The sequence below is a fragment of the Psilocybe cubensis genome, chromosome 2 (genome assembly GCF_017499595.1).
Source record: "Psilocybe cubensis strain MGC-MH-2018 chromosome 2, whole genome shotgun sequence".
In the NCBI taxonomy this organism is placed as follows: domain Eukaryota; kingdom Fungi; phylum Basidiomycota; class Agaricomycetes; order Agaricales; family Agrocybaceae; genus Psilocybe; species Psilocybe cubensis.
In genome coordinates, this window is record NC_063000.1 from 1770255 (window position 1) to 1783933 (window position 13679).

At 47.1% G+C, this 13679-nt stretch overlaps 6 protein-coding genes across 6 annotated transcripts; 3 read left to right on the forward strand and 3 right to left on the reverse strand.

The window, feature by feature from the left end:
* Positions 1-187: 187 nt before the first annotated feature.
* On the reverse strand, positions 188-598 carry JR316_0002078 (uncharacterized protein; the record flags this gene model as incomplete). The annotated part of the gene is made up of 3 exons (XM_047887873.1): positions 188-399; positions 476-499; positions 571-598. The coding sequence occupies 3 exons, from the start codon at positions 596-598 to the stop codon at positions 188-190; spliced, it is 264 nt and encodes an 87-aa protein (XP_047752796.1).
* A 66-nt stretch (positions 599-664) lies between these two features.
* On the reverse strand, positions 665-1334 carry JR316_0002079 (N-alpha-acetyltransferase 50; the record flags this gene model as incomplete). Its single annotated transcript, XM_047887874.1, has 4 exons — positions 665-895; positions 957-1034; positions 1091-1110; positions 1166-1334. The coding sequence occupies 4 exons, from the start codon at positions 1332-1334 to the stop codon at positions 665-667; spliced, it is 498 nt and encodes a 165-aa protein (XP_047752797.1).
* A 1697-nt stretch (positions 1335-3031) lies between these two features.
* JR316_0002080 (MAP kinase kinase skh1/pek1) lies at positions 3032-4708 on the forward strand (the record flags this gene model as incomplete). The annotated part of the gene is made up of 6 exons (XM_047887875.1): positions 3032-3841; positions 3891-4064; positions 4120-4266; positions 4330-4397; positions 4463-4612; positions 4663-4708. 6 exons carry the CDS (start codon positions 3032-3034, stop codon positions 4706-4708), a joined length of 1395 nt encoding a protein of 464 aa, XP_047752798.1.
* A 1826-nt stretch (positions 4709-6534) lies between these two features.
* On the forward strand, positions 6535-8087 carry JR316_0002081 (Transcriptional regulatory protein moc3; the record flags this gene model as incomplete). Its single annotated transcript, XM_047887876.1, has 7 exons — positions 6535-6815; positions 7017-7185; positions 7247-7297; positions 7358-7545; positions 7616-7675; positions 7734-7950; positions 8004-8087. 7 exons carry the CDS (start codon positions 6535-6537, stop codon positions 8085-8087), a joined length of 1050 nt encoding a protein of 349 aa, XP_047752799.1.
* A 1529-nt stretch (positions 8088-9616) lies between these two features.
* Positions 9617-11342, reverse strand: JR316_0002082 (Pepsin-2B; the record flags this gene model as incomplete). Its single annotated transcript, XM_047887877.1, has 9 exons — positions 9617-9946; positions 10011-10177; positions 10250-10333; positions 10396-10452; positions 10525-10785; positions 10839-10878; positions 10934-10959; positions 11033-11052; positions 11125-11342. 9 exons carry the CDS (start codon positions 11340-11342, stop codon positions 9617-9619), a joined length of 1203 nt encoding a protein of 400 aa, XP_047752800.1.
* A 945-nt stretch (positions 11343-12287) lies between these two features.
* On the forward strand, positions 12288-12985 carry JR316_0002083 (uncharacterized protein; the record flags this gene model as incomplete). Its single annotated transcript, XM_047887878.1, has 5 exons — positions 12288-12291; positions 12357-12565; positions 12628-12719; positions 12782-12803; positions 12860-12985. 5 exons carry the CDS (start codon positions 12288-12290, stop codon positions 12983-12985), a joined length of 453 nt encoding a protein of 150 aa, XP_047752801.1.
* Positions 12986-13679: the final 694 nt, after the last annotated feature.

The following is a 13679-nucleotide window of genomic DNA, read 5'->3' on the forward strand; positions in this document are numbered from 1 at the left end:
ACTCTCCATCGCACTCATACTCATACCCGCACCCTTCATCATCCTACTCAGGAAACCCGCTAGAAAGACCGAGATCCAACTCTCAAGTGTATCCCCGGGCACTTTCTCCCGTGAACGGTTATGACCAATCGCCGCAGCCCCAGTATACCGAAATCCCAATACCACAAACCATCGGCATTTCGTCTGACTATCCGACCTCATCTGTCAGGCCTTTCCCTTGCGATCTCTGTGCGTTGTCTTTCAATCGCCAACACGATTTGAAGCGCCATCGGGAGACACATAATGGGGAGAAGCCATATTTGTGCAACGGGGGATGCGGGAAGACTTTCACTAGAAAAGACGCTTTGAAACGGCACCAGGTTCGTCCAAATCTCGATGCATTGCCTCCTACGCATTTCACTGATAAATTTATCCAGCTCGTTAAGAAGTGCGGCAAAGTCGACGAATCATATTCCTAATTCAAGGTCGGCATTACCTTTCATTTTTAAAATCGATGTCACTAAATCATATACAGATTTTATTAGCTTTTTATTATTTTTTTGTAGATGTTCCATACGTATAATGGCCTACCTGAATTAGTTAGTTCTTCTGTCGACATAATAGGTATTCAATTGTGAAAAGAGACTGACCTTACTGTAATTGTAACATAATGATTTATCGACCTTCACGGAAATATCTTCTCTAGCACCCATGCGTCATGGGGGGCAATTTTCTTGTAATAATCTTTGTGAATCTCGACTTCGTTAAACCCATGACGTTCATAAAATTTCTTCGCATCATGGTTGGAAATCTGAACGTGCAGGTAAATCTTTTGAATTTTGAACTTTGAATGCGCTGTCGCAGCGGCAAGAATGAGTTCCAGAGTTTGGGAGCCTAGTTTGCGGGACCGATATGGCTAGATAAAAAAGAAAGGGTAAATGAAATGTAATACGGCATGCGGAACTAGAACAACTAACTGCCAGAATGCCCATCGTCATCAGATATAACAAGTTCTGGCCCTCTTTATTTTCCAATCGGCAACAGATCGTCCCAACCTATGACGTTACTATAAAACGGGCAAGCCAAAAGGTAACAGCATATTATCACCTACTGGTATATCATTATAGTAGACTGAGTTCATTCCATCAGTTAGGTACAAAGCTTGACGGACTCCAAATGCCCTTACCTAGCTGACAGAACTCCTCTACTTCCGGTTGCAGGATATCCTTATAGAACTTTTCGCTGTATTTAATGGGGAAAAGGACGGCATTCAGTTTTCGAACAGTTCCCAAATTATTGGGTGTTATTGGAGCAAAGGTCACCCGGGGGGAAGATTTTGCAGAACCGTTCGACATCTCACCGACAAGGCGATGGATTCAGGGAAACAAGCGAGGGCGTCACCACTGCGTCGCGTGATGGCAAACGCGTCATCGGACTTTCAATATTAGTTCTCAGACAGTTGACGTGTTTTTAGTTAATTACGACACTTGGTTTATTAGCTGCACAAGCCGTTAGCATTGTGGTACGAACATCGATTTTTTCATATACGGGCAATGTGTTCTAACTTGGCCGCTACGGACTAGAATTTCTGACTTTTTTCCAATCATGTTTTGAACTCTAATCCTGCTTTGTTTCCACTAAATCTGTCCAAAATATCCTGGCCTGTTGAATGGACTTCTGTAGCTCTATCGGTTCCTGCATCATCGATACCTAGAGGGTCACATACCATTTGGGGTGTGTGTCGTCAACGTGTCCAACTTGTACGGATTACATACCACGTCAACTTAACTTGTTGACACGCGCGCGCATCCAAAGCATTATTACCATTTTGTGAACTATGACTTACAACGGGGACTTTTCATCGGCTTTGGCTGCAACTCGTTGTGTGGCCTATATATCTACTTGGCAGCAGTATCTGACCTTCCTTCACCAATCCCATAGATTGCATTTTGGGATCTAATAGTGCATCCCAAACTCATCCTGGTTCTATGCTGTTACGCATTTTTGTAATGTATCCGACATGTGGACACTTTCTCATGACAGACGACGTTGCCGTGACTTGGGCCCTAAGTCCCTGCGGCATTTAACTCCTTTCATTAGCGCGTGAGTGTCCGCCAGGCGCATATGACTTGGCCGTGCTCATCATTCGCGGATCCGATGTCAGTGCTCCCCTTGGCCTTGAACCCTAGAGATCAAGAGCTAACTGACGTTTCTGGTGTTTCGGTTTAATGGAGGCTTGCAACACAGAAATGAATACTGGCTGAAATCGTTCGTTGAGTGGTTATGAAACATATGTCTGGATCCAAGGCAGTGTCAACCGGGCCATTAAGTGGATGTATTTCCTGCAATGACAGAACTCTGGGCGAGGCAGAGCCTTGTACTTACTTTCGGGGTGGCCCCTTCAGTGAGTCTATAGGTTTCATGAATCATATCAGAAGTTATTAGAGCGCATGCCATACAACCTAGAAACTCGACGTAGAATACAGTTGAAGGAAGGTAAATTACTGGCCCTATGCTCAACACGTAAAGAGCCAACAGTTCATTCTGTACCGCGGGGCTGTCAGCGACACATTTCCTTGCATCAAAGTAGGTCGCAGTGCTTTATAATCTAGACGAAAGCCTATTGTTTGAAGACATGCAATCATGGTACCCAGACTTGTGGTGGCAGAGAAAACTTGACAGTAAATACAACAAAACCAGTAATGTTCAATACTGCCAAGTACCATTTCCAAGTTTCTAGGAAAAACCGACCGAAGAAATCGGTGGTCTTTCTCTCAGTTGGTATGTGCAGACAAGGTGGACACGGCGTCAAGAACAGTAACACAGAGGGAAACGAAAGATTTATCAGCGTCAGGTAGTGACGATGAAGGAGCTACAAAAGAAAGTGGATGGAAGGTGAAAATAGTTGTTGCTGTGAACACAGCTATGATTTGTGACAACTCAGCAATCATAACTCCGTTTGTGATTTGGCGCAAAGTAATAAGACAAAGTCGATTCTCTCCTCCTCATCGACTCAGCTATGGACTCGAAAGCGACTCTTCTCCAGCGCCCAATGGGCCCTCGCAGCATAAACCGGACGGCGTCCCCAATGCCCCCACCCGTCGTTCTCACCTCAGACGCCACCACCCTCGTTCCCCGACGCCCTGCTCCTTCTCGGCCTTCTCTCTCCCTCTCTCCCCCTTCCAACCAGTCTGAGCAGCCGCGATCCGTAACCCCCACCCCAAGCCTCTCTATTCCTCGCCCCAAGCTTGCCCTCCCTAAGATCAAGCTCGAGATCAATGCAACTCCCGGCGGTGGCCCTCTTTTTGAGAGTTATGCTGGCGGCCCTGGTGGCCCCGCCCTTCAGCCAGATGCGCATCCAGAGGACAAGACAGTCCGTCCGGAGTCTATGACAGTGATACCGGCCCAGCGCCAAGCAGAAACCTTCGATAACCTGCGCGATCTTGTCACTGAGCTGGAGGCAATTCGCACTGGACTCCCATCTTCTGCACCAACACCGGCGTCGATCGTGCCAGAAGAGTTCTCTGATGCCATCTTTGAGGAACTTGGCCGACTTGGGGAGGGCGCCGGTGGTGCCGTTCACAAAGTGAGGCATAAGCCGTCAGGCGTGATCATGGCCCGTAAGACCATTACTACGTTGGAGGCACCCAGAAAACAGCTCGAGCGAGAGCTGTCTATTGCAGCGACGGCCAAGCACGTCAATATTATCCAGTGGTATGGCGCATATATGTCACCATCATCTAGTGAAGTCAAGATCCTCCTGGAATATGGTGAAGGCGGGAGTTTAGAGGCTGTTGGCAAGCGTATCAAAGAGCGAGGGGCAATCGTTGGAGAGAAGATCGTCGGTAGATTGGCTGAAGGAGTGAGCAATGTTCTGCGATTTTGTTTATCTTTCTAATCTCGCGCCGTAGATCATGCAAGGCCTGGCATATCTTCACACAAAAAAGATTATTCACCGCGACATCAAGCCATCGAACATTCTCTTGTCCAGGGAGGGAGTCGTCAAACTCTGTGATTTTGGTGTATCCGGTGAACTCGTCAATTCGCTGGCTGGTACATTCACTGGAACTAGTTTCTACATGGCGGTACGTGGTTCTCCTGACCGTCTATATAGTGCTATTTCTAATGTACTCTCACTAGCCCGAACGAATCTGCGGGCACGAATACACCATTCGCTCGGATGTCTGGTCCACGGGAATTTCTCTCCTCGAACTCGTCCAAAACCGATTCCCCTTCCCTCCTGATCTTCCACCAATCGAATTAATGATGTACATCACCACAGGAGAGGTTTGTGCATGATCATCGTTGGATATCATCTGTTTACTGATCAAGGCTGTTACTCTTTCATAGCCACCCCGACTCGAAGATGAACCCGGTGTGCAGTGGAGCGATGAAATGAAAGATTTCATCAAGTTGACGTAAGTTGAAGAGTTATCTTTGGTATGATTTGAAAATTTTGTAGGCTCAAATAAATATGCTACAGCCTTACTGTAGATGCTACGACACGTCCCACGCCGAGAGATATGCTTGATCATCCATGGATCATCAACATCATGAAGCACGACTACAACATGAGCAGATGGATTCGACAAGTTTGGGGGTGGCCAAAATCAAGTCGACGGTCAAGGGATGAGTACGTCATGGATTTTATGTGCTCGACGGAGTAGACTTACATTCCGATAGGTCCAGCCTTTCCAGGCCCGGCACCAGCAATGGCGAACCCAGATAATGAATGTCCTTCTCCCGGTTGCATCATCGCTGTTGATTCTCGGAGCCGTCACTTGGTTAATCATATCAATGAATTTCCATGGAGTCCCTTTTTCTGATAGTCACATCTACTGTCTGGATAATGATCCCCTGTTGTACAAAATCGCTTTGACATACCTACTGATACCTGTTTGCATTGTAATTCCCAGTTTTAGAGAAATAATCATCGGAGACTCGATCATACTGTAACAAGATTAGCACGACTCAAAGAAGCTTTACCGCGATTATGAGCAGTACTGCTCCCAGAGGCGGCGGCAATGTTCTAAGGTAACTTGATGGATACCCATGCTTTATTACCCGTCCTAGACAGGAGAATTGATGATTCTGTACCTCAAGCACAATGCTTGGTACAAGTGCAGTCTAACTTGGTTCCTTTCCACGAAGGTAAAGTTTAAATCCGTCAGATCAACGATGATCACGGTAACTATTAGTAGCTACAGCAAGCGAAGAGATACTCGAGTAAATGGGAGCAAATGTGTTGATGCGGACACAGCAAACACTGAGCAAAAGCGTCATGCGCCACCATCTTCATAAACGCGTAACTTGCCGCGGAGGTCTTACCGGCGGATAACAATGCCATCGGGGTAGATTGAAATAGTATAGAACTCGATGGCTCGGAATTGAGTCTCGACAAATATAACACCTATATATGAAAGTGAACAAGGACGGGGAAAACGAGGCTTAATGTAGTGCACATCGAGCCCCTCTTCGTATCCGTCTGGATCAGGACGAGAAAGGGCAGGCAGAAAAGAGTAGAACAAACAATTTTGAGCATTTCCGAGTATCTCGGTCGCGCTTGGCTGACTACCGTGGATCTTGGAAAACACCACGGGAAATGGATTGAAGGTACCGACATTGATTCGTTGATTATGACTATCTGTGTCTTGGGATGTGTAGTTGACCGGTGTGAGATGTATTTTTAGACTGAATTTCGTGCCCCACCGTCAACTAAAAGCTTCTCAGGAACGTCGATCAACGATGGGTATTATTTAGGATAGTTGGTCTTCCTTACTCACGACCTATGATATGTTCGTACAAGATTGACAGGAGAGTAGTCATGTTTCCAAATCTCGTGTGGGTGTGTATTATGTATATTCGAACGTGTTGCTCGTTCGGACTTGGGAAATAACGATATTATGCATCGGCGACGAGTGATATGTATATGCTTGGGATCCATGGACGGATGCTCAGAAGAAGACGGACGTGATTGCATCGCCCACACTTCATTTTGAGGTTTCCTAGAAAGCACACGTTGACGGCATGCCTTGATCATGCGTTCAGGCAATGAAAGGCCTGGAATGCGCAGCTTGTTATTCTCTCTGCAGGCCCTTATTTTCGGGCAACCATGAGGAAAGACTGAAGCAGGAGAGACGGCGCAGGGTGTGCTATTGGATGGAATTGATGTTTTAAATACATGCTTCAAGGGATAATTGGGAAATATGTGGCCAGTGCAGAGGACTGGTTCCGTGGAGAAATGGAGGATAACGCCTCGGTGGAATCGGCTAAGTAGGAATTGTGGGCTAACTGGCGACAGCGCACCCAGGTATGGCCTCGGAGGATTGTTGGTGGTTGGGTTAACGCCTCGGGGGTGGGGGGAGAAAAAGAGTAAAGCGCACGTGTAGGATTTGGTGCAACCCTCCACATGTTTTTGTATGTTGCATAAATAACACACGGCGGAGGAGGGGACATGGCCGTGGAGATATCGTGGACTGGGCGAGGAGGTGCGATGTGGGCTTGTCCGTCTTGCACGGTCTGCCTCTGATCGGCTCTTTTCGGCGCACCCGACACATGTCCATATATGGCCATCCCATCAAAACATTATCCACAAATGTTTTGTCAAAGTCAAAATCTGCCAATTTTGGTCCCGCAAATTTAGGCCAATTTCTCGCTGCTGCTGCCATGCTGGAAGCTTGCGCTGCTGCAGATCTCCCCTGTCTATTTTTTTTAATCCGCCGGACATACCTGGAAAAGATCCAGAAGACAAATAAAATAATCCCCACACATGGAAGTATTTGGAATCTCCTAGGGAAATGGACAGATTCCACTGGTCTACGACCCTTAGATCTGATGTTCGGGGTTCCATACCGATTAGGACCCGTTGAATTGGCGCGGATTCGTTTTTGTCTGCGCGTGCTTTCGCCTTTATAATCTCTACGCGAATTCCAAAACCCTATCCCGCCGCCTACCACCTAACGCTTATGAACGACCATATGTCCTAGTCAGGTCCCCCCCTTTCTCTCTATAGCTCATCGCTGACATCCATATTATAGCTCGCCTACTACCCAGTATCTCCCTACCCAATACTATCCTGCCCCCAACGTTGCCAATGGCCCTCACATAGTGCCACCGCCTCCTCGCCCTGACCTCTCCCAGCGTAAGCGGCCAAAGTACACCCGAAGCAAAACCGGATGCTTGACATGTCGCGTCAAAAAAATCAAGGTATACTAGCTCGCCCGCTCCTCGACAATTTTTTTTTTCGTTTCTTACTTGCTTGTTCTAGTGCGACGAGACTAAGCCAAACTGCATGCGCTGCACTCACGGGTCTCGGGAGGTGCGTATTTCTTCTTGTTCTGTGCGAAAGCAATTTGGGATCCAACATTTTTTTGTCTAGTGCTCATGGCCTGAGGGTGTTCCCGTACGCAAGAAGAGCGTTGCAAGGAGAGACGAAGATGGTCGGCCCTCCACCGCCGGCTCCTCCAGTGTGTCAGAGGCATCGACACCTCCCGAGAGAGAACTCTCTCCTCCCAGACGGAACGAAGTCGATTTGAGTCTTATGCCTATTCCTTCGAGGGCTCCGAGGTAAATCGAAAAAAAAATCCCTATCATATCAGATCATCTTAGGATGTATCGCTCATCGTTCTCTCTCCAGCGACAACTATCTACACATCCCTTCGATGAATTCTGACCATGAATCTAGTCGTCGTTCACTGTAAGTCCTACAAATAGCTTATGGTGTCACTTTTTCTTTTTTAAACTCGCGTTTCTAGTGACCGAGGATCCGGATATTCTCAATCTCACACTTCTGCCAACACCAATCTTCTTTCTATGATTCCCGAAACCTCCTACCCTTCACGCTACGACCATGGATATCTGAGCGGGAACAACTCTGCACACTCTGCCCGACAAGCTATGCCACCGTATCGCTCAATGGGTCACCAATCCGGTAACCATTGGAACCACCACCAGGAAGCCATGGACTCCTATGTAATTGAAAATTTTCATCTATTCGCGCGACTGTCACTGACATCCTGTTTCAGTACGGCCACCATGGCGGACTTCAAGAACGAGTAATGGTCGGGCACGGTTCTCCGAACGACCACTCCCACACTAGATATCAATAGGCAACAGACAGTTTCTTCTTGCAGTTACATTTTGCTGTGGGTCTGCGAATTTCTTCCAAGTTCTGGAAACCCTCTTTCTCGCCATCCTTACATCATTTTAACGAAACACCGACGGGGGGGCCACCTGGTACATTATTGCCATATGGCGTTGTCCCGATTAGAAAGCCAGCATGGGTCATTCGCTGAATACGAACATAGCAGATCCAACGCAAACAATGTCATCGCAGAACGATCCAGACTGTATTGTATGTGTACAATGTATTTTATGCTCCATCATGACCTGTTTAATGCAATGCGATATTTCGTCGGATCATCATTATCTGGGCGGTTATTGGATTTAGTCTTTCAATTCTTGATGAAGGCGTAATTGTTTTGCCAACAGGCTTATACGAGTGATTTGACGGCAGCTTTCATGTGGGGGCCTGGATCACCCCAATCTATTTGTTCTGATTTTTAGGAGGTTCTTGGAGCCCTGTCTTCTCAACCATACCAACGCATTTGTGCAGCTGTCAACTTGGTGACCAGGCTCTTATCACCCATATACACCTATCCACCCACGGAAAGACCTCGTTTTTGATTTGTTGACAAACCACTTTTCTGATGCCTCACGACCCTCAGTGCCTTGCGTGCATACCTGGTGAGGGGATACCGGCATATTCTGACCGGAAGTTGAATAGAGCACAACAAGTATCTGCCATATATAGCAGTATAGCTAAATCCCGATTTTCGCAATTTTATCTCCGTCAGTTAGGAAGCCCTGGTGGTTTTGTTCAACCTGACAAAGAAGCAGACGGATATGGTAAGAGCGCAGCCTTCGGGCCTGACTTTCGAATTTCTCTAATGCATGTCGCACGTAAGTGGGGGCCAACCTCGACTCATGATTCATGAACCCTTAGTACTTGGAGTCCTTGGACCATACTTGTATGACTTTGTATCGGGGATCCCTGGCTATCCCTGGTCCCCAAGACCCAAAACGGTTTCACGGAGTTTTATCATGCAAATATGTTGCCAAGGAATCAGAACGTTGGCCTTCAAATATCACCTCTATATGACTTGTGCATATGTATTTTAAATGTCGACCTTGAAAGAAGCCACTTGACCTCTTAAAAGTCCGAGTCCGAGAACACATAAGGAAGAACTTTGACACCCAATATTTCAACATGTTGCAGCCAGAACAAAAGCCCGATAAAGTGTGAAGGCGCGAGGCTTGCGCCAATTATAAACCCACCCAACAGTTTTAGGTGCCGTCACTTGAGGTGTACCGCCGGTAAGTTGCAGATCAATGAGTGAATCTCATGTAAGGTAAGTATATCGCTATTTTTAAGGGAATCTTGCATTCAAACAAACCGGGAAGACCACCCGAACGTTTTGATCTTTTCAAGTGGTAGGGTCGCTCATTCAAGAGCACCCACTCTGAACCCCAAATCACCAAGAAGACCCACTGGTAACTCGTTGATTCAGCGCCGGCTTTTTCAAAAGTTAACAAGAATCCCATTGAAATGAAGAGCTTAAGTTATAATTGGAAGTTACTAAGATGGAACACCGGCAGCAGGTGCAAAGCCCATTCGTTTGCCGCCGACATCCCAGATGCTATAGTAATGCTTCAAGAGACTTCCTCCAACAAGCTCCAGGCCGTCAAACGCATTTATCAGCGTTTGGCAAAGAGATGGGTTGGCGGTGAATGGCCCGACGCTGAGCTCGCTGCTCGGGATCGTTAGATTGAAATGAGTTCCCGTTTGGGAGGTGAATGTGATGTCGATAACTGCGGGCAAAGAGGCAATCTTGTCGCAGGCAATACCGTATGTGCCTGCTTCATCCGGGTTAGGTTGGATATCAGGAGAGATAAGAGCATATATAGCCTTTGGAAGGTACGAATTGAATCAGATCCATGATATGTATGTGATCATATGATAGACCACGTACGTTTGCGGTATCAGTGGAGAACAAGATATTGCTTGTGCCACTGTCGAAAATGATGGTACGAGGCGAGTTTAGAAGACTGTTTGTCTTTCCATTGACAGACAGTCCTGGAGATGCAAGCTGCCAAGTACTACCCGAACCAGATGGGAGAGAGGCAAAAATGGGGGTACCTATAGCCGACGACGGAATCGACGCGTTCAGCGTCTTTTTAATGTAAGAGAGGCGATTGTCACAATACTGACCAGTGAATTTCGTGTTGTCAATTCCACCGAGAGTCAACTCGGCTTTGCCCACTGATTGAGGCGTGAGATACAGGCTGAACAAAGCTGTGCTCGGCACAGTGTCAGTTGGCAGATTGTGTTGAGCAGCGAGAGCACGTTGTTCTTACAAGGCAATCCTTGGCTTATGAGTCCAGCGAATATGCCTTGAGCGGTGGCGCCCATCCCTGTTATCATAATCAACGCTCAGATAAACAACTTTTTTTTTTGTGATGATTAAACAACGTTATCAATCGCACCTTGTATCCCACTGAAGGGATCAATATTGAACTTTGGCGTTTGATTGGTGATTAAAAAAAGACTAACGCCAGGGGCCGAAAGGCCGCCAACAGACACAGTGTCCTTCCCACTCCGTAAAGTAAGCTTATAGTTGGCCCCAATAACAGGGTCGACCCCAACACCTGTGGCAAAGGTGATGGAGCTAGTACGGCCCCCGTCCACGAAAGTAGAACTCTTTGAAGAATCAAACTTCTTCTGGGGGCATGTTGTACACAAAGTACCTGGGAACGCTATGACTTTTCGGAGTTGGGCAGGAATAAGGACGATGACATACTTGCGAATTCTAATGTTGAACTTCCCGTGTCAAACACGACCTGCAAAAGAAGGTGTGTAAGATGGGGCAATGAGGTCCCGAAACAGGATACCGACGGTAATTTCCTGGGGAGGTGTTCCAACTATGCAATACAAAAGCAACAAAATAAATTTAACACGCTGCGGAGAATCACATCAGACGAACGTAAAACGAACCTGACAGGTTTCCGAACCATCTTTTTTTCATGGGAAGAAAGTGCCGTTCAGAAATGAATAGTACAGTCCTTGCAAACAGAACGGTCTCTCACTGGAGGTCTGTTCCCAGGAAAAAATCCGCAAGAGGAATTGACGTCGGAGACAGAGCTCTGCGCTGCATCAACGTGCCCTTGGGCAGGGTCCTAGACTGCAGAGTGATCTTCTGGGGGGAAGCACCTATCCCCGACGATGTGTCGATGACTTCTAGGGCGCCTGCAAAAGGCAGCAGGAGTGTGAGCAGAATAGAAGCTACGAGTCCTTTGGAACCCATGGCTGGAATATTGAGAGTGTTGTCGCTGTCCTTCGAGGCCACAGTCGATTATATACCCCTTCGTAAAGCGATGGAAGGGTTGGGAATTTGGGAAGCACCGAAGGTACATGTACATGTGGGGAGGGATTTGATACAATAATCATGCACGAGTCGTTGCTCTCGTCTCGAAGGAGTGCTAGAGCATGTGGGGCAATGACTCGAAATACGGTGGAGAAGCGTCACCAGCCCACCATAGAGTGCATCAAAGAACCAAAGTTAGGCAGCGAGAAGTTACGGTATCGCATTGCTCTCATCATTCCGCACCCGCTGTAATTGACTTCGCGAGCGAGCTATGCGGCGTTCCTTTGCATAGTTATACTGGATAACTCGATATGCCGTGTGGAAACAGGATAAATATGACGCATTTCACCCAGGACGTAGTTGGAACGTCCAAGTTACTCATGGCGCTATTGTATCAGATAATGATCCTTATGGCCCGCACTGACCAGAAAGCATGGATTCAGAACTGCGTATGTCTTCCGGGTGGTGATAACATGTATAATTAGGTCTGCGCGTTCGGTTGCTGACTAGCCAGAGAGCACCGAAAATAAACCCGCTGAAAGGGGTGTTTCTTGGTGGCTGAAAATGCAGAAGACGGCGAACAAAGACTTCAGGCCCCAGGGGTAACACGGTGGATGATGAAAAGAGAAAAAGGGTAAAGGTCAAAGGAGGTTGGAGTCGGCCGCGCCAAGGACGCCTGTCGCGTCTAGAAGGTGTGATGTGGCTGTGCCATCCTAAAATCGACCATGGTCGGTGCCCCTGATGACGACCTCAGCGGATAACAACTCACTGAATTCACATTCTAGCACAGGATACCTAGAGAGGGGCTGGAATCGACGCCGCGCACATATATACCAGGAACAACAGCCAGGTCCTTTGTCCCTTTCACCACCGTTTTATTAACCCATGGGTATGTACTATGACCTCCTATCTTTTCGAGACACTGTTTTTTGACGTGAAAAAAATGTGAACTAGCTTCGAAAGAACAGCTAAATTTTAACGAGCCTCACGCGCCCAAGGAGAATGCTATTGAGGCGTTCAATTTGCTCCTCCCGACGATCAAGAACGAGATCTTGAAATCGCGTCGGCATTGGGACAAGCATGAGCCGCGCATGTGGGCGCGCGCGTCCGGTCTCTCCGACGCGGAGTTGACATCGTTCACCATCGAGAACGATCTCGTCGAGGTGAGGGTCATTTGCGATAGCATTCTCACTCCGGTTAACTGACTGCTCGAAATTTCTGGTAGGTTAGTAGCTCTGCAACGAGCTACGGCACGATCGTTTTGGGAAAGATCAGAGTCCTGACTGACGACGAGGGCGAGGGCTTTGTTCACGTCAGGTACATCATCTTATTGATCGACCAAGAACAATCTAATCAGACCTTTTCCTCTTTCTAATCAGAATCCACGATCCCCCAAACCGAGTTCGTTTTTGACCCAAATGCTAATCCAAAGAACCAAAAACTGACCAAAATTCCAGGGAAGCGAAGATGTGATCTTCCACTCACTGTTCACGGACGAGATCAGAGAAGAGGTCGGGGGATCTCCTATAGGATACCAAGCCATCCAAACCCGCGACAAACCACTGGAATTCTTCAATGAATGATGTGTAGCGTCCATCGATAGAATCCCGTACGATGTATTACTTCTACTGATCTGATGTTCATCCATGCCATTTCCACGCCGGGCAGATCTTGAGTTTTACCTACGTACACTTACATATTCTCTCGATGGGCAAGTCTATGTTTTTTTTTTTGTTTTTCGCTTTTTCTTTTTTTTTTTACTTGACGCTTCGCGCTCGAACATTGACAATATTGAATTATGATGTATTTTATTACTTTCACCCTTGCTACGGATGTATATACATGTATCCCCAGAAATATTTAACAATAAGTTACAAAGCACGACAGAGACCGTTTGACATGGCGAGGATACAACAAAATACTAGAGCAATGATAGTGATAGAGAGAGAGAGAAAGAAAACGATCTATTCATATATACAATCATACTGAGTACGGATAATAGGCATAAAGTGTTGGACTTTGTACATAGATGTAACATGGAATCGGCTCGACAAATCATGTCCGGGCCCGCCTTTACCATTACCGGCACTCGAGAGCTGCCCCAATCGTCTTCACCACCGTTGCCGTCATAGAAAGAGAGGAAGAAACCCGTCGCCACGCCGTTGCATAAGCCTCGGGCTTCACCCCGCCATTTCAAAACAAGATCAAGAAGGGAGAAGATGAAACACATCACTGTATTTAAGCCGAAAATAATAGTCAAGGAGTCCAAGCAACAGT